General features: G+C 44.3%; 1 protein-coding gene across 1 annotated transcript; it reads right to left on the bottom strand.

Annotated features, from left to right (window-relative positions):
* Positions 1-2,194: 2,194 nt before the first annotated feature.
* Positions 2,195-14,380, bottom strand: LOC311123808 (tripartite motif-containing protein 16-like). Its single transcript, XM_084198037.1, has 7 exons — positions 13,768-14,380; positions 13,260-13,355; positions 3,605-3,838; positions 3,378-3,455; positions 3,296-3,323; positions 3,111-3,170; positions 2,195-2,876 (listed from the first exon to the last, which is right to left on the bottom strand). Exons 1-7 carry the CDS (start codon positions 14,362-14,364, stop codon positions 2,323-2,325), a joined length of 1,647 nt encoding a protein of 548 aa, XP_084054163.1. The 5' UTR covers positions 14,365-14,380; the 3' UTR covers positions 2,195-2,322.
* Positions 14,381-20,848: the final 6,468 nt, after the last annotated feature.

Genomic DNA, 20,848 nt, shown 5'->3' with positions numbered 1-20,848 from the left:
CAGGAATGGCCGGACCTGGGTTGAATCGCCGTTGAACCGCTCGGGGTTTCCAATCTTGGGTTCCGGAGCAGCGGCTGCAATGACCGGGGCAGGTAACTCGGGGGCAGGGCTGGTGGGCAGACTGGCTGGGGTAAGGTTGGTGAGGAGTTGAATGATCATGGCGAGTTGTTGTTGCTGCTGCTGGAACTGCTGCTCATGCTCATCGGTTTCCATGTCGGGGGAAGTGTGCGCTGAGTCCATAATGGTCAGATCGTACTGTCACGGTTCAGACAGACGACCAGAGGACCACAATTGCGTCACACCAGAAAGTTTATTAAAACTTAAGGGAAAAGGGAAGTAGGGAGTGAATGAAGGCTCCAGGGGTAACAGGGATCCCGTCCAATGTGCTGGGTCTGTGCCCCCCCCAGTGGCAGCGAAGCGTCCTATGAAGCCGGTGGTGGGTGGTCCAGAAGTCCTGGGGGGGGGGAGACACAGACACAACAGGGCGGAATGAAACAAGGCAGCAGTACAGTTCAAGGGAAATCCAAAATACGTAGTAGCAAGGCAGAAGGCTGGTCAGAGTTACCGGGATTGAAGAGTAGTCAGGAGTCGTTATGGCAGAAAGCAGGTCTGGATCTCCTGGGGCAGAAGAGTATCCAAAAATCAGGCAGGTCCGGGGTCACAAAACCAGGGTGAGCCAGAAGCGCGAGCAAACAGGTTCCGGGTGTGAGCTTTGCAGACGATCTGACACCGGAGAGCTGAAAGACAGGGCCTTAAATACTGGGAGAGGTAGTGGGTAATGCAGCGCAGCTGGCAGAGTAATTAGAGCAGAGCAGAGCAGGGACAGGTGGAGCTAGTTAGGCTGAGTAGAGAGAGTGGTGAGCAGAGTGGAAGAAAATTAAGGTGGTAACCCGGTGGAGTGAGAGGCTCATGACACCTAGTGCACTACGTAGGGAACAGGGAGAGATTTGGGACAGAGAGAGTAACTCCTGTATGGAAATATTCATTCTAATGACAGTGAGCATAATCTCCACCCTATTCCCTATGTAGTGCACTACTTTAGATCTGGTCAAAAGAAGCCTAGTGCACTACGTAGGGAACAGGGTGTAATTTGGGCCAGAGTCATTAACTCCCCTGGGTATGAATTGTCTCTCTATCTTATCTGTCTTCCATATGATGTTCTCCTCTCCTCCTCTCTTCTCTCCTCTATTCACTCTATTCTATCATCCACACCACATGCCAGCTTCGACACAATCCATTTACAAGTTAAAGACACACCTTGGAATAAATAGCAAAGGAAAACTACTACTAGATGGATTTTTTATTTCCCATCACCATGAATCATATTTAATAACTGAACAGTAGCAGACATAACTTCATCTGTTCCTGACTCTGGGTAGTGGATTAAAAAGACCATCAATCTCCAATGATATTAAAGTACAATTCTGAACATTACTGATATACTGAGTGACAAGTCAAGATATCTGCTGGGTTTTTATTGTTTGGTTAATTTCACCACCTGCTGGACAGGTTTAATGTTGCTTGACTGAGCAGTACGGGAGAATAAAAGATGCCAAATTTAGGGCCGGTTTCCCGGACATCTCCATTGAACATGCTTTTTAGTCTAGGACTAGGCTTCATCTGTGTCCGGGAAACCGGCCCATATAGTTCAATTAGCAAGTAAGTAACACTACCTGTTCCATGATACTGAGGAAAATTACATTGAGACAGAGAACCAATTGAGAAAACATTTCAATGGTTCTGAATGACAACCAACATACATTAACAGCAAACATCATGATTAATGTAAATGTAGCCAATTAAAAAACATTGCATTTGATAAAAAATATTTTAAGTTTTATTTTAACTCTGAAGATTAAATCAGTCAGACAAAAATAATTGTACAGGAAAACAGAGCATTATATCTGGGGACCATCACCACCAGCATGACTAGTATCTATGTGGACCCTACTACAGTTTAACCAGCTCAGCTATAGACTACACCAGCATGACTAGTATCTATGTGGACCCTACTACAGTTTAACCAGCTCAGCTATAGACTACACCAGCATGACTAGTATCTATGTGGACCCTACTACAGTTTAACCAGCTCAGCTATAGACTACATCAGCATGACTAGTATCTATGTGGACCCTACTACAGTTTAACCAGCTCAGCTATAGACTACACCAGCATGACTAGTATCTATGTGGACCCTACTACAGTTTAACCAGCTCAGCTATAGACTACACCAGCATGACTAGTATCTATGTGGACCCTACTACAGTTTAACCAGCCCAGCTATAGACTACACCAGCATGACTAGTATCTATGTGGACCCTACTACAGTTTAACCAGCTCAGCAGTACCATTATAGAGATAAAACCCAGGATAGAGGGGCTGAGTGAATGTGGTCTGGACTCTGTGGAGGAGGGTCATTGTGTCAGAGACACTGTAGAAGGACAGAGTACCTGCCTTGTGATCCAGGTCCACTCCTACTCTGGAGGACTGAGGGCCTGATACTTCAGTCACAACAGTATTGTGTCTGAACCAATAACCATCACTATAGTACTCTAAACTAAACTCTAAACAATAATCATCTCTATAACACTGTAAACTCCAGGACTTGTCATTGTCTCCAAATGCACCATCTGTCCCTGTTCTGCTGATGTCTTTATATGAGACTGCTGTATCAACCCACTCCCCACTCCACTCCACCTCCCAGTAACAGCGTCCAGACAGACCCTCTCTACACAGAACCTGACAACGGTTGGTGAATCTGTCTGGATGATCAGGATATGGTTGTTCTTGGTCTGTATTAGTCACCTTTCTGTTCCCTTCAGACAGAGAGAGGAGTGTGTGTGCTGTGTTTGGGTCCAGTGTGAGCTGACAGGAATCTGGGAGAAGAGCAGAGCAGAGACCAATGAGGGGTTAGAACAATAAGTGAAGTCAGATACTGTATCTACCCTGTCTTTGATTAGAGCACAGCAGAGATCAAATCAGAGAAATATGAGGAGTCAGATAGATACCCAGTCTTTGATTAGATCTACTATTGGTATATATTTCTAGAGGGATTGTTAGGAGTGTCAGTAAAAAGAGACTGTTAGTTACTTCAGAATAAAGAGACTCACACTGTAAGAACTGTTCTCTGGTCTTGGGCTCTGGAGGCAGTACAACATCCACTATATTCACTACAGACACACAAACACATTCACAGAGAGAGGGAATGTTATCATCGTACCATATTCCACATGTATATGACTAGTAGGGAACTTTCAATGGTCTAAAGTTGATGTTCTTATTATTTTCAACACACCTGTAGTGGAGATCTTGGTCCATTCTCCTTTAAGGACGTCTTCTAGTTTCTCTCTCAGTTCAGACACAGTCTTACTCACATCTCCAAAGTACTGAAGAGGACGGACAACGATGCTGGGTAAGTCTGAAGATACACTGGTACCGGAGAGAGACTGATAACTCTGGAGAGAGAGACAGAGAGAGAGAGAGACTGATAACTCTAGAGAGAGAGACTGATAACTCTAGAGAGAGAGACAGAGACAGAGAGAGCAGAACCAAATGATTGAGAGTTTCAATTTTCATATCACATGTATCAAGGCAGTTGAGTTACCTGGAGGAAATGGATGTGTTCCTCTGTGTGTGAGAGCTGCTCTAGCTCAGTGCTTCTCTTCCTCAGCTCAGCTATCTCCTGCTCCAGTTGCTCCAGGAGTCCTTCAGCTTGACTCACTTGAGCCTTCTCTTGGGCTCTGATCAGCTCCTTCACCTCAGAGCGCCTTCTCTCAATGGAGCAGATCAGCTCAGTAAAGATCTTATCACTGTCCACCACTGCTGCCTGTGCAGAGCGCTGTTAAGAGAGAGAGAGAGACTGACTTGTCTTACTTTAATGAGCCATCCTCATTACACTAACACCCCCACCCCTAAAAGCACATTGCGTGCCACCACAACCTCCACACAATCACATTATCCAGTACCCAACACCACAGTACAATACACCAACCAGCACCACATTCCAACCGTCCATCCAACCCCTCCTCTCCAGCCGTACAGACAGCCCCCCTGAGCCCCCATACCTCCTGAAACATCTCCACACTGTTGATCATTTTGTACAACTCAAACTCAACCCTAAGGCGTCAACAGTAATGGCATTACCCTGGCAACACAGAAAAAACATGATGAACAGTCTGTCATTGCAGAAAACGGACACCCCTCCCCAACTCCCAGGTCAACCCGAGCCAACCAGCTATTGGTGTCCAGGGCTCCATGTAATACCATCCACTGGACGACCCCTGACCTTTCCAGCACTGGGAGCTTATAGAGCACCCTCCACCTATACCCTGCCATGCTCTCAGCCCCCACAACCCCCTGCCACTGATGCCCCTTCACTCCCACTAAGCTCAGAGTGTTAAAAGTCAGTAAGTCCTCCAGACTCTCCTGCCAGTCCCCAGTCTCTGCTGTCACTTGCAGTGGTGGAAACGGTGGTGGCCCCTCCTCAGGCTGCTCCAGCCCTCAGTACTGCAGCGTAGAAATCATATAAATAAAGAGACATACCTATATTTCCCCTAAAGGAAACAATGGGACAACCTCAGAGTTCCAGGAGTACATGTTTTTTTTTTTTGACATAGTCTTTGGTTGCATGCTATTTTATGCTTGTAGCCTATAACTGATGCTTTGTGGTTTTATGCAGCCATCTATTGGAAACATTTAGCAATTAAAAGTTATTAATTCACGTAAAGACATTGGTGAGGCAGCTGAGAAATAAATTGTATTTTTCTTATTAATTCTGGAGATCAGTCTCAAACCTGCCCCACCTATGAAATGCCAATTGCTGGACTTTCACATAGAGGTTACTAGGTCACACCCAGTTCAAACCACATTAAAAAAATAAAACAAATGTGTTGTTTATCAAGTGCTCTGCCTTGCAATAATACATATAATAAAATGACTAATAAAGGTTACATAGGTTTTATTTAAAAAATAACAATAAATGCTATTTAGTACTATAATGGTATTTACTAACATAAAATTATTACTAAAATAGTTTCTAAACGTGTTCTAGGCTACCCTACCCTAGAATTAGGGTTAGGGGTTAGAGTTAAGGCTAAAATAGGTTATAAGTAGGGTTAGAGTTTCTGTATAGCACTTTGTGACATCTGCTGATGTAAAAAGGACTTTATAAACACATTTGATTGATTGATTGATTGTTAGGTTTAGGGTATTTAAAGCAAAGAAAATGAATAGGTTTATAGCTCTCTTGCTCCTCCCTGTGGCCTTCTGTGGGTACTACATACCTCATTCACAACACTTGCTGGGCTCATTATCTGAGGTAGCAACTGTGTCAGATCTATAAATCAATGAGCTACACCTATCCATTTAGTTTACAACTCAGTGAACCTGCGCAGCATTCGCTCAATTCAATGCCTACCAAATTACAGATTTCGATGCATATCAAATTACCCAGCAGTAATATAGAAACAATAAATTAAAAAAATTGTTAAGGTTATTTCTTAATTGAAAAAAATTATTCTGGCTGTTTAAATCGGCCACATCTAGAAAAAGAGGACGGACATGCGTTTTGTTTAGGTTATACACCTTTTTCTGAAAGAAAATATGATTAACTGCTATGCGCCAACCATACGTAGCACTGTGGGTCACCACAAGGTGTAACCAGGTGAACAGTGAGTTTGCTCACCTAGTAGTCATAACCTTGTTAATAATAAGTTACCTGAGGTAAAGCTACAATGTTAATACGGGCTGGTCTCATTACCAACAATAGTGAAGCTGGCATTGTGACGCAGAACAATGGGCTGGGAATAGAACTTTCATTAGGCGAGTTGGTGCCACAGAGCTCAATACAACTAATAGGAGCTGGCAGGGTGAAACATGCCCTATTATTTCTAAACTATGGCAAGCATTTGGGACATATGGTAATATTATGAAACTGGGCTCCATGGCGGATGCAATGAAGTAATTTTATCAGAAAAAGGCGTTCAAAATGTATTGTGTCCAGCCTAGTCCTAGCCCCCGCTGCCGGCTGGTCGCGCTTGTCTGCACTAGCATTATGCCCTACATCCCCACACTAGAAACACCCAAAACTATCTGTGCTAGCAAACCCTGTGTTCCACCCCTCCCCTGCGTAACCTTGAAGATTGTTAAGAAACAAACACTTGTCTACGAAAAGTTAAATTTTTAACGGATTCCGCTTGGCACCCAGCCGAGAGCACACGAAAACCACTTTATTTTTAAATTTACCAAAACTAACCAACTACTTGTGGTCTGTTCGTAAGTAATAAACAGAGGCTGGACTATAATATGAATCCATTATACTTTGTGACACAAAATGGGAAAAGGGGAAATTATAATAATACAGAAAAACACCCTTCCAACTAACCCTACACTCATTAAATACCCACTACCCCATTCCACTACTTTGACCCTATCTGCTCCTGCACCATGCCAACGGCCTGGGAGGACGGGACACCACCACTCAACACACCCTGTAACTCTTCTGAAGTCTAATCTTGTATGCCCAAATACTTCTCTGCAGCTGCCACCACAACATATTTTTTCTTTGATTTACGTTCCATTTCTGCGGTACAGTTGATAACCATTGCTATGAACTCTAAGAAGCTATCTTTACTGAAGCATATATCACTCGTTGGCCTATCCCTCTGTGCTGGCACAGATCTACTACTCACAGGGATCCTCTCAGGATCTCTCACCCTTGACCCATCCTCCTCTACTTTCTTCACTGCCTCAGCATACGACACCTTCTGCACTACTCTGACTCTAGCCACCTCATCCTGCCTCTCTCGCACCGGACACTTCAGATCCCCAGCAACAACCAGGACGATTTATCTGTGACAGAGAGAGTTTGGAAAGGTCTGTGAGCAGAACCTGAGAACACCCAGGATAATAATAATAATATGCCATTTAGCAGACACTTTTATCCAAAGCCACTTACAGTCATGTGCATACATATTTACATATGGGTGGTCCCGGGGATCGAACCCACTACCCTGGCATTACAAGCGCCATGCTCTACCAATTGAGCTACAGAGGACCACAGAGTTCTGCCCTCTATAAATCAGAGTACAACTCCACAGCCTCATCTCCTCACAACAGAAGTTACCCACCCATCAGGCTCCCTCATCACCCCCACAACAGAAGTTACCCACCCATCAGGCTCCCTCATCTCCCCACAACAGAAGTTACCCACCCATCAGGCTCCCTCATCTCCCCACAACAGAAGTTACCCACCCATCAGGCTCCCTCATCTCCCCACAACAGAAGTTATCCACCCATCAGGCTCCCTCATCTCCCCACAACAGAAGTTACCCGCCCATCAGACAAACGTAAAACAAGGGATTTTCTTGGTTTCCCCACTCTGTTTTTCCAACCCCTCTGGTGAAACAGAGAACTGAGCCCTGTACAGTCTCCTGAGTGGCGCAGTGGTCTAAGGCCCTGCATCGCAGTGCTAACTGTGCCACTAGAGATCCTGGTTCGAATCCAGGCTCTGTCGCAGCCGGCCGCGACCGGGAGACTCATGGGCGGCGCACAATTGGCCCAGCGTCGTCCAGGGTAGGGGAGGGAATGGCCGGCAGGGATGTAGCTCAGTTGACAGAGCATGGCGTTTGCAACGCCAGGGTTGTGGGTTCGATTCCCACGGGGGCCAGTATAAAAAAAAATATATGTATTCACTAACTGTAAGTCGCTCTGGATAAGAGCGTCTGCTAAATGACTAAAATGTAAATGTATAATATAATGTGCCATTTTGCAGACGCTTTTATCCAAAGCGACTTACAGTCGATAATATATATATATTTTTTGTGTATGGGTGGTCCCGGGGATCGAACCCACTACCCTGGCGTTACAAGCGCCGTGCTCTACCAGCTGAGCTACAGAGGACCAGGTGCAGACACATTTATGAAAGCAAAGACAAGGTCATTATTTGGGCTCTAAACACTAACAACCTACCCTTACACACCTCTTTTGCTACCCCTGCACTAAGATTTCTGCCATGGCATTTAAATGTTTTTGGTTTACATATTCCCCCAGTCTTTGCCGCCGTTCATGTTAAGGAAGTCTAACCGTGAAATCTCCATAAGAGATGGGAGGGAAATCACCACAATCAGAAACCAGTAGAGAAGCCCATAAAGCCGCCATGCCAGAAAAAACCATCCATTTAAGCAGATTCTGAAGACATGCCCTTAAGACCGTCTGAGAGACAGCAGCTGAGAGTTTGTGAAAGGCCAGGGAAAGGTCTATTTGATTTATCTGTGACAGAGAGAGTTTGGAAAGGTCTGTGAGCAGAACCTGAGAAAACCCAGGATAATAATAATAATATAATATGCCATTTAGCAGACGCTTTTATCCAAAGCGACTTACAGTCATGTGCATACATTTTTACATATGGGTGGTCCCGGGGATCGAACCCACTACCCTGGCATTACAAGCGCTAAATGTGGTCCTCTGTAGCTCAATTGGTAGAGCATGGTGCTTGCAATGCCAGGGTTGTGGGTTCGTTTCCCATGGGGGGACAGTATGAAAATGTATGCACTCACTAACTGTAAGTCGCTCTGGATAAGAGCATCTGCTAAATGTGGTCCTCTGTAGCTCAATTGGTAGAGCATGGTGCTTGTAATGCCAGGGTGGTGGGTTTGATCCCCGGGACCACCCATATGTAAAAATGTATGCATTCATGACTGTTAGTCGCTTTGGATAAAAGCGTCTGCTAAGTGGCATATTATATTATTATTATAAGAACCCATGACCCATTTTCTCAGCCTATACCGCTTCCTGGGTGAGAGGACACTAAACCCCTCATTCTTCATCACGTGTTGTACTGACCTTACAAACCTTCCAGGATCAATCAAATAAGACTCCAGCAGAACCTTCTTTTTCCCCTTTAGTCTCCATCAGGAACCTAGAAAGTTCTCTCACCGTATATACTGGGCCCTCAGCCTGACTGGCTGTCAGCTCTGGATCCAATGAGCCGTCTGAAAACGAGACCGCCTTGTCCTCCGCTCCCGCAGACTCACCTCCCCCCTCTTCCTCCTCCTCCATTGGCACGGTACCGTCCTCCTCCTCCCCAGTCTCTGCCCCCCTGCACTTCCCCCCTGATCAGAGCCTCTTCCCCAATGACAGGCAATATTTGCCTTCGCCCACCGGAGTCTCTGTTACTACAGAAACCTGCCTCAGCTCATGTAGCCCAGCTGCAACCCTCCCCACCACCGCTTTCTCCACGGCCTGCGCACCACCACTTGGCCATTCACTACTCTCCTCCTTCCTGGTACCACCACCACTTGACCCTGCTCTACTCTCCTCCCTCCTGGTACCACCACCACTTGACCCTGCTCTACTCTCCTCCTTCCTGGTACCACCACCACTTGACCCTGCTCTACTCTCCTCCCTCCTGGTACCACCACCACTTGACCCTGCTCTACTCTCCTCCCTCCTGGTACCACCACCACTTGACCCTGCTCTACTCTCCTCCCTCCTGGTACCACCACCACTTGACCCTGCTCTACTCTCCTCCCTCCTGGTACCACCACCACTTGACCCTGCTCTACTCTCCTCCCTCCTGGTACCACCACCACTTGACCCTGCTCTACTCTCCTCCCTCCTGGTACCACCACCACTTGACAACTTTCATGTTTTGAAATTATACTTCATTACAAACCCTCCACCATCAGAAAATACATCCAGAAAATACGCAAGAACCAAAAGAAAAAAGAATAGTAGCCCTCCTCACGAACCACAAATCTCTCACACAACCAACTTCTTCTTCTATGATATAATGGCGGTCCACAAACCAACGTTAAAGGTGCACGCCGCCACCTACTGTGCTGGAGTGTGTGGTCAATCACGGTTTCCAACATTTCTAAATCCTCCTACCTAACTCAGTACTTCTGAGAAAATAAAGAAGAGCCCTTCTAACTTCTAATAGACCCCCATCCCCAAAATCCCTTCCAACCCCCCCAACCCCGTCCAACCTCAATGACCCTACACATCTTTCCCTCTCTTCAACATACTTACAACAATATAACAACACATGCTCCACCGTTTCATCGACGTACCCTCCAGACACAAATCATTCCCATGCTTGCCAACCAGATGTAATGACGAGTTCAATGTACAATGTTCTAAGCGCAATCGAGTAAACACCACCTCTTCCTTCCTAATCTGACTTTTGAATCTTGGTCCATCGACCTTTCTGTAAAACTGTAAACTATTCATATAAATGCCGGCCCTTGTGCTCAGAGTACCATCTCTTCTGCCACACATCTATCAAAATGGCTCTGATCTTACATTTGGCCTCACCTCTACCCAGTGGAACATTAATATCAATTATATCTAGGTTCAAAGCTCTTTTAGCTAACTGGTCTACAATTTCATTCCCTTCCACACCCGAATGTGCTGGGACCCAGCAGAATCTCACTACTACACCCATTCTCTCAATTCTCCATAATAACATTAATACCTCCAATAGCAGGTCACTCCTATTAGATTTACCAGATGATAAACTATTCAATACAGACAGAGAATCTGAGAATACTATAATTCTAACAGGTTGTACGTCCTCCACCCACTGGAGGGCAACTATTATCAGCAACAGTTCAACTGAGTATACTGACAGTTCATCTGTTAGTCTTCTACATATCTGCACATCAAATTCAGGAACGTAAACGCCTGCTCCTGTGCGCCTACTATCTGGGTCCTTGGATCCGTCTGTGAAAAGCATTAAAAAAGCATAAAAACTTTTACCAATGTAATTGTCAACCAGTTTCTCTATATCACTGACTTCTGACCAATCTTTCCTTTTCTCTACCAAGGTTAGATCAACAACAGGGTCTGGGAGTAACCATGGAGGAACATCCCCTATCACCACAGAAGGGCCAACCTCCAACTCCCTCAAACCACTCTCATCAGCAAGCTTTCCAACTGTCCAACCAAAACCACTGCCTTGTCTACTAGTATATTCCCAACAGTCATCTAGAACAGTAGCAGTGGGATGCTCAACCTCACAGCCTTTCAACCCAATAAGATAATGACCATTTTTTACGCTGTATATCCAAAGGCATCTCTCCTGCCTCCACCAGTAAGGCACATACAGATGTTGATTTAAATGCACCAATACATATCCTTAAAGCTTTATACTGGATTCTGTCCAGCATCTGAAGCCAAGTCTTTACCTCTGTTCCATAAACTATACAGCAGTAATCAATTGGCGTCCTGATCAGAGCTCTATAAATATCCATCAACAATTGTCTGTCAGCACCCTATTCATAACCAGAGACCCACACAACCAACTACCATGAAAGTTAATGAATGAGAGAGACATGAACATCGTTACAATACTGTACATAGACATAATGTAACGGTTCTTCTTCTTTGGTGTTTAACGGCGGTTGGCATCCAATATGTTGCATTACCGCCCCCAACTGGACTATAATATAAATCCATTATACTTTGTGACACCAAATGGGAAAAGGGGAAATTATAATAATAATAAAAAAAAAACACCCTTCCAACTAACCCTACACTCATTAAATACCCACTACCCCATTCCACTACTTTGACCCTATCTGCTCCTGTACCATGCCAACGGCCAGGGAGGACGGGACACCACCACTCAACACACCCTGTAACTCTTCTGAAGTCAAATCTTGTATGCCCAAATACTTCTCTGCAGCTGCCACCACAACATCTATTTTCTGGGATTTACGTTCCATTTCATTCAATTTCTGCTGTACAGTTGATAACCATTGCTATGAACGGCAAGAAGCTAACTTTACTGAAGCATATATCACTCGTTGATCTATCCCTCTGTGCTGGCACAGATCTACTACTCACAGGGATCCTCTCAGGATCTCTCACCCTTGACCCATCCTCCTCTACTTTCTTCACTGCCTCAGCATACGACACCTTCTGCACTACTCTGACTCTAGCCACCTCATCCTGCCTCTCTCGCACCGGACACTTCCGATCCCCAGCAACATGGGCATCCCAACAGTTGACACACACAACTTTATCCACCGAAACTACACAATCCTCTATCCCATGCCCTCCTGCACAATTCCCACATCTTGGAATCTCCCTCCTACAAACTGCTGCAACATGACCATAAACGTTGCACCTGAAACAGTGCAGTGGATTCGGCACAAAAGCTCTAACAGGATAACTGATATATCCTAACATGACTTTGTCGGGTCAAAACTCAAAAGGACTGACAGTGACTCCTATGTTTCATCACGCTCACCACCGGGTCTGCGTCGCACCAAACGGCGGGCATCACAAACACCAGGAATCTTCAACTTTAATTGCTCCACCTCCACACTTAACGCTACCCCAGAAATCACTCCTTTCAATGGTGCCCTGTTCCTAAGAGCAAAGCAAGAAACAGATCTTGACCCAAGTTGCGTGACACGGAGCGCCCACTCCCTCTGGTCAGAAGAAACACAAACAAATATCCCAAGTCCACTACAGGTTACCTTCACTGATTCAACTGCACCCAACTCCTTTCCCACCCACCCTGAAACCACAAATGGATCTACCAAAAGGAATGGATCCACTTTCTCCTACAATGTAACTCCTACTGCACCAGATTCTTCTTTATCATGTCCATTGATGCCAGGCTCTGGTTCTGAGCTCTTCACCACACCTTCTACCTCACTTAACTCTCCCTCATTCATTTCCATTTCACCTCCAGAACTCAGTCTGGCGAATGGCTCACTCTGTTTGCACTTGAGTTATAACATTTGAAAGTTTTTATTCCTTTGAAGCTTTTGTTAGTGTAATGTTTACTGTTCATTTCTGATTGTTTATTTCACTTTTGTTTATTATCTATTTCACTTGCTTTGGCAATGTAAACATATGTTTCCCATGCCAATAAATTCCTTTGAATTGAGAGAGAGAGAGAGAGCTCCATGTTAATGTATAGGGGACATGAGTCAGTCATGATTTCTCAAGGTTTTGTGATGAGGTAGCCCCGCCTGCAACTTCAAAATCTGTGTCGGCCTTTGGCCCGATAAGGAATGCCCTATTGGTGAAACGGTCAAGATGTTGGTTTCTCCTGTGGTTGACCCGGGTTCATATCTCACCAGTGACATTAAGCAGTCTATTCTCTGAAAGGGGTTCAGACAGCCTGTTCCCAACAGTGGGGTCAGTGGGATTGGATAGGGGCCTCTCTCTCTCTCTCTCTCTCTCTCTCTCTGACTGGAGGAGAGAAGTGAAATTGTGTGTCTCCTCTGGTCAACAATACTCACCTTGAGAGACTCCACAGCCTGTTTGAGCTCCTTCAGGTCCTTCTCTCTCTCCTGGAATCTCTGCTGGACTTTCTGCTGACTCATCCCCAGCTGCCTCTGTGGAGAATCACTCTTCAATGAGCTATCAAGCTTTATTTGTCCACTAGATCAATAGTATAGTAATGGGACATAGGGCCCATAGAAGATAGGGATTAAAATGTTGAGGAAGTGTCTGTGTGAAATTATATTATTATATTGTTATGTGAATTATTATAGTTTTAACAGTGCACAAAATAGGGGAGCTGATTGGGTGTTTGATAACAAATTACAATGGTGTTTGACTTTAGAAAAGGGTGATACATTTGGAGACTCTGGGTTAACATATCTATATAATCAAGGTTTGTGTTCATATTTGTTCTGCCGTGGATCGATATCATTTAATGATCTCATATTCAAACAGCCTTAGTTCCTACTGTATGTGTAATTATTTGTTTATCAGACAGTCACCAACAAGTAGTTCTGGTCTTACCTGTTTCTCAGTCCTCTCTGCTGCAGCTGACACTGTATCATGGCCTTTATGTTCATCCATTGTACACAGATAACAGATACACTGCTGATCGGTACGACAGAAAACCTCCAGCAGTTTGTCATGATGAGAGCAGATCTTCTCCTGTAGTTGTGCGGTGGCTTTGACCAGCTTGTGCTTCTTGAAAGCAGGAGATTCATAGTGAGGTTGGAGGTGAGTCTCACAGTAAGAGGCCAGACACACCAGACAGGACATGAGGGCTTTCTGCTTTCTGGTCCCAGTGCAGACATCACACGCCACATCTCCAGGTCCAGCATAGCACAGAGCAGGAGGGGGAACAGCCTGGAGTCCTGTCTTCTTCAGTTTCTCCACCAACTCAGCCAACATGTTATTTTTCCTCAGATTAGGCCTTGGAGTGAAGGTCTCTCTGCACTGAGGACAGCTATAGACCCCTTTCAGAACATCCTGATCCCAGCAGTCCTCAATACAGCTTCTACAGTAACTGTGTCCACAGGGGATGGTGACCGGCTCCTTCAGTAGATCCAGACAGACAGAACAACAGAACTGGTCCTGGTCCAGCAGAACTCCCTGCTGAGCCATTTGGACGGTTGTTCACTCTCACACAGACAGACGACACAGAGACTCAGATCAGTTTCGGAGGGAGGGGTTAGAGGGAGAGTGAGAGAGAGAGAGAGAGAGAGAGAGAGAGAGAGAGAGAGAGAGAGAGAGAGAGAGAGAGAGAGAGAGAGAGAGAGAGAGAGAGAGAGAGAGAGAGAGAGAGAGAGAGAGAGAGAGAGAGAGAGAGAGAGAGAGAGAGAGAGAGAGAGAGAGAGAGAGAGAGAGAGAGAGAGAGAGAACTGTCCACAATGTTAATAGAGACAAAGATTTGTGTTCCTAGGTTAGGGCCCTTAATATGGAATACATTAAATAGAGTGGTTAGAATATATAAAGGGTAACAGTTTCTATGAAGTACATATGTATAATGCTTTTAATGAATTGTGTAATGCCTTAAACTTATGTGCTATGACACTAATTATAACCATCCATAATAACTAATTCGTGGTTGTAAAACTGTACAATGTGTTATAGATAATTTGCTACAATGGGGGAGGGGGGACTTGGATACAATGTACTGTAGCTGAAATGAATACTGTATGTATTGACTGATCATTGAGAATGATGTAACACTTTACATTACAGTGTGTTTATTGGTGTGTAATTATTCCTGTTAGTCCAGTGGTGTAAAAGTACTGTGATGCCTCATTCTTCCACTGTACTAGCAGCAGTAACCCTAGCCAGTAATAAGGCTACTGTAATGGAAAGTGTTACAGGAAATATAAAGGAAGGATTTATACATGTCATCTATGATATACTCTATGTAATGATATGTCTATGTCTTCTATATGGTGTTCTATATTGTATGTAATGATATGTCTATGTCTTCTATATGGTGTTCTATACTGTATGTAATGATATGTCTATGTCTTCTAGATGGTGTTCTATACTGTATGTAATGATATGTCTATGTCTTCTAGATGGTGTTCTATACTGTATGTAATGATATGTCTATGTCTTCTAGATGGTGTTCTATACTGTATGTAATGATATGTCTATGTCTTCTAGATGGTGTTCTATACTGTATGTAATGATATGTCTATGTCTTCTAGATGGTGTTCTATACTGTATGTAATGATATGTCTATGTCTTCTATATGGTGTTCTATACTCTATGTAATGATATGTCTATGTCTTCTATATGGTGTTCTATACTGTATGTAATGATATGTCTATGTCTTCTACATGGTGTTCTATACTGTATGTAATGATATGTCTATGTCTTCTATATGGTGTTCTATACTGTATGTAATGATATGTCTATGTCTTCTATATGGTGTTCTATACTCTATGTAATGATATGTCTATGTCTTCTAGATGGTGTTCTATACTCTATGTAATGATATGTCCTATGTCTTCTATATGGTGTTCTATACTGTATGTAATGATATGTCTATGTCTTCTAGATGGTGTTCTATACTGTATGTAATGATATGTCTATGTCTTCTATATAGTGTTCTATACTGTATGTAATGATATGTCTATGTCTTCTAGATAGTGTTCTATACTGTATGTAATGATATGTCTATGTCTTCTAGATGGTGTTCTATACTGTATGTAATTATATGATATGTCTATATCTTCTAGATGGTGTTCTACACTGTATGTAATGATATGTCTATGTCTTCTAGATGGTGTTCTATACTGTATGTAATGATATGTCTATGTCTTCTATATGGTGTTCTATACTGTATGTAATGATATGTCTATGTCTTCTAAATGGTGTTCTATACTGTATGTAATGATATGTCTATGTCTTCTATATGGTGTTCTATACTGTATGTAATGATATATCTATGTCTTCTAGATGGTGTTCTATACTCTATGTAATGATATGTCTATGTCTTCTATATGGTGTTCTATACTGTATGTAATGATATGTCTATGTCTTCTAGATGGTGTTCTATACTGTATGTAATGATATGTCTATGTCTTCTAGATGGTGTTCTATACTGTATGTAATGATATGTCTATGTCTTCTAGATGGTGTTCTATACTGTATGTAATGATATGTATATGTCTTCTATATGGTGTTCTATACTGTATGTAATGATATATTGAGCTCCTGAGTGGCGCAGTGGTCTAAGGCACTGCATCGCAGTGCTAACTGTGCTACTAGAGATCCTGGTTCGAATCCAGGCTCTGTCCGCAGCCCGGCCGCGACCGGGAGACTCATGGGCGGGCGCACAATTGGCCCAGCGTTGTCCAGGGTAGGGGAGGGAATGGCCGGCAGGGATGTAGCTCAGTTGATAGAGCATGGCGTTTGCAACGCCAGGGTTGTGGGTTCGATTCCCACGGGGGGGCCAGTATATATAATAAAATATGTATTCACTAACTGTAAGTCGCTCTGGATAAGAGCGTCTGCTAAATGACTTAAATGTAAATGTAATGATATGTCTATGTCTTCTAGATGGTGTTCTATACTGTATGAATTCTGAGGATTTAAAATATGAATCTATAATCATGCTTCCCTGTCAATGTGTATTTTGTAACATTCTAACCCTGTTTCCAATAGTGCTTTGACGAAGAAGCTTTCTCCAAAACGTGTCAGCAAGTAATATCACTGAAGGGAATTAATCTGCCGTCCTGCACCTTATTTTACAAACAGTGAGCAGGAGAGGGTGTTGACCTGGGGGATCTGAGGTACTGGAATGCATAAAAATATATATATCCTTTATGATAAAGCATTGCATTCATATCATCACATTTGGGTAGTGGCATAGAGCAGTAGAGTAGAGGCACTTCCAGAAGTTGGACACATGGGGGACATTTTTAGTAGCATAATGGCCGAGAAAATGTTGGCCTTTTAGAAACGCATTTCATGCAATTCTATGTCATTTTACATGACGAGACTTTGGTAGAGTATTTGTTAATACCACACAATGATGGAAATGGCAGGCTACACTGACAAACTGAGAATCACAGATCAATAAAAACGACCTTGTCTTGAATCCATCAATAGCCCTAGGCCTAGGTGTGTGGAGACACATATTGTAGGCTACAATATGAGGAGGAAATTATAGTCCTAAAAATGCTTTCCAGTTTCACTGACTCACCCAATGATGCACAGCTCCCTCACTGGTGATGGCCGATGCACTCGTGCCAAAAGCCTATCTCTCTCTCTCTCTTTTGTAAAACAATATTTGGAAGTTGATCCAATATTTTGGTGGCCCTCCAGCATAGAGTCTAAATAAATGATGAAGTGCAACGCTGGAGAGATGAGAGTTCAGGCTCCTGTCTATCCGAGCAGAGAGAGAGATCATAAGAAAATGAATCTCATTCTAGTTACATTTGAAGTCGGAAGTTTACATCCACCTTAGCCAAATACATTTCAACTCAGTTTATCAGAGCAGAGAGGGAGAGAGATCGTAGAAAGCGAATGTCATTGTCACGACTTCGGCCGATGCTGCCTCTCCTCCTTGTTCGGGCAGGCTTCGGCGTTCGTCGTCACCGGCTTACTAACCACTGCCGCCCCAATCATCATCACAATTGTCTTGTCTTGTCAATCACACACACCTGGTTCCTATCCCCTAATTAGTCAGTGTATAAGTGTTCCCTCTACCCCCTTGTCCTTGTGGGGGATTGTTAATTGTGAGAGTAGTGTAGCTCGGTGGAGCTACTCATAACATTGTGTTGCCAGGGTAGATTTCCCTCCTGTGCCTATGTATTATTGGATTCCGTTACAGTGTATTTGCCAGGGATGTTAGTTTGCCCTGTGCCTGTTTCGTTGATCGCTATTGGAGCGCATTTGTGTGTCAACGTAGGAATAAACTCTGTATTCGGTGATTACCCTCCTGCGCCTGACTCCTTCCACCACACTCATCACAGTCATTCTAGTTATGTGAGAGATACAGGCGTGCTTCTCACACAGCCACCGCCACGCGTCGGCCACGCGTTTGTCTCCAACATATACTATGCCCACATACTCTAGTGTAGCTCGTGGGGCTTACAAGTCTGAATTTCTTACAGCCTAATTTTCAAGACATCAATGTACAGCAACATTTTTAGGTGTCACTGCAGAACACCCTCCATATGCATATGAACACATACTCAGAGGTGGGGCTTACAAGACTCACATTTCATATACTCAGAGGTGGGGCTTACAAGACTCACATTTCATATACTCAGAGGTGGGGCTTACAATACTCACATTTCATATACTTTTCAAGACGTCACTGTAGGACAAACATCTGATTTGATATCAGAATATACTTCAAATAATATAAATCAATGTATGCTACAGCAGAACACATATTATAGTATATAGGCCTCCTGCCTATCTGATAATATGAAGCGCATATTCAGATTAACTTCACAGTACAGAACAAGTTTGTAAAGTTTTCCAGAACCTTCCACAACACGGCCATTTCCTTGTGCGTCTTCTGAGAAAATCCCCGCTGGCCTTCTGCACTGGAGATGGGGATGGTGCTGACCTCCATCAACATCTCTTTAAGTCCATCTGGAGATGGGGATGGTGCTGACCACCATCAACATCTCTTTAAGTCCATCTGGAGATAGGGATGGTGCTGACCTCCATCAACATCTCTTTAAGTCCATCTGGAAAGTCTCCTTTATCATTACCATCAGTGTCCCTGTACTGCCTGTAGGCCCGTATGACCGTACGTGGACTGCCAATGCCAAACCTCTGGCAGAGAGATTCTATCACTGTTTCTCCATACAGTGCTCCTGCATCCTCTGGCCAGTATTGAGCATAAAGCACCTTCAGCTCCTCTATGAACTGGCTGTATCCTGTATTGTCCACTGGTGACTGCCCTGTGTGCAGTAATAACACCCTCACTTCCCTGGTGACTGCCCTGTGTGCAGTAATAACACCCTCACTTCCCTGGTGACTGCCCTGTGTGCAGTAATAACACCCTCACTTCCCTGGTGACTGCCCTGTGTGCAGTATTAACACCATCACTTCCCTGGTGACTGCCCTGTGTGCAGTATTAACACCATCACTTCCCTGGTGACTGCCCTGTGTGCAGTAATAACACCCTCACTTCCCTGGTGACTGCCCTGTGTGCAGTAATAACACCCTCACTTCCCTGGTGACTGCCCTGTGTGCAGTAATAACACCCTCACTTCCCTGGTGACTGCCCTGTGTGCAGTAATAACACCCTCACTTCCCTGGTGACTGCCCTGTGTGCAGTAATAACACCATCACTTCCCTGGTGACTGCCCTGTGTGCAGTAATAACACCCTCACTTCCCTGGTGACTGCCCTGTGTGCAGTATTAACACCATCACTTCCCTGGTGACTGCCCTGTGTGCAGTATTAACACCATCACTTCCCTGGTGACTGCCCTGTGTGCAGTAATAACACCCTCACTTCCATGGTGACTGCCCTGTGTGCAGTAATAACACCCTCACTTCCCTGGTGACTGCCCTGTGTGCAGTAATAACACCCTCACTTCCCTGGTGACTGCCCTGTGTGCAGTAATAACACCCTCACTTCCCTGGTGACTGCCCTGTGTGCAGTATTAACACCATCACTTCCCTGGTGACTGCCCTGTGTGCAGTAATAACACCATCACTTCCCTGGTGACTGCCCTGTGTGCAGTAATAACACCCTCACTTCCCTGGTGACTGCCCTGTGTGCAGTAATAACACCATCACTTCCCTGGTGACTGCCCTGTGTGCAGTAATAACACCCTCACTTCCCTGGTGACTGCCCTGTGTGCAGTAATAACACCCTCACTTCCCTGGTGACTGCCCTGTGTGCAGTAATAACACCCTCACTTCCCTGGTGACTGCCCTGTGTGCAGTAATAACACCATCACTTCCCTGGTGACTGCACTGTGTCTAGTAATAATTGTGCAGTCTCTCTTTTGGAGCTCGAGTGACAATTCAGATAGTTGTTGAAGTGCATGACACATAAGACCTAGATTGTTAACAAACGCATGCGAGGATATCCCCATGGCAAGGCCACTATAGCTGTGATGGTCACGCCGTCGTGGGAGGCATCCTCAGCTGCTGTGGTGAAGTTGTAGTGTCGAGTCAATGTTGCTAATTATTGCTCTGAAACAAAGGAGTCCGCTTATACTGAGCTTTGATCATACGTTTTATTTATATCACAAGATTTCAGCATACGTTTACAGATGTATATAGCATCCGGAGAACAGAGTCCCAAAAGAATAAGTCTGTTCTGATCTTCTTTGTTCAAACCCAGTACTTATAATCTTTCCCAAAATATGGGGGGTTCCCCATACTGACCAATCCCCTGTCTACAACACACAGACTCCCTCTGTTCTATGGGGTGTCCCTCTAAAACGGCTCCCTCTGAAACTGAATAAACATCCTCTCAGGTTCCACTTGAAAACATGAGCAAAGTCATAATTCATCATACACTACAAAGTGCTTGTGAAGAGCCGGGTAATTTCTCATTTTTTGGGCCATTGTTTGGGCATGTTCAAAACCCTTTATTCTGAGGGCTCTTTGTTGCTTTTTTACCTCTGAGGCAGAACATGT

Source organism: Coregonus lavaretus (assembly GCF_964263955.1).
Source record: "Coregonus lavaretus genome assembly, contig: HAP1_SCAFFOLD_1685, whole genome shotgun sequence".
NCBI lineage: Eukaryota > Metazoa > Chordata > Actinopteri > Salmoniformes > Salmonidae > Coregonus > Coregonus lavaretus.
Note: the sequence above shows the minus strand (reverse complement) of the source record. Positions and strands in the feature narration are given on the sequence as shown.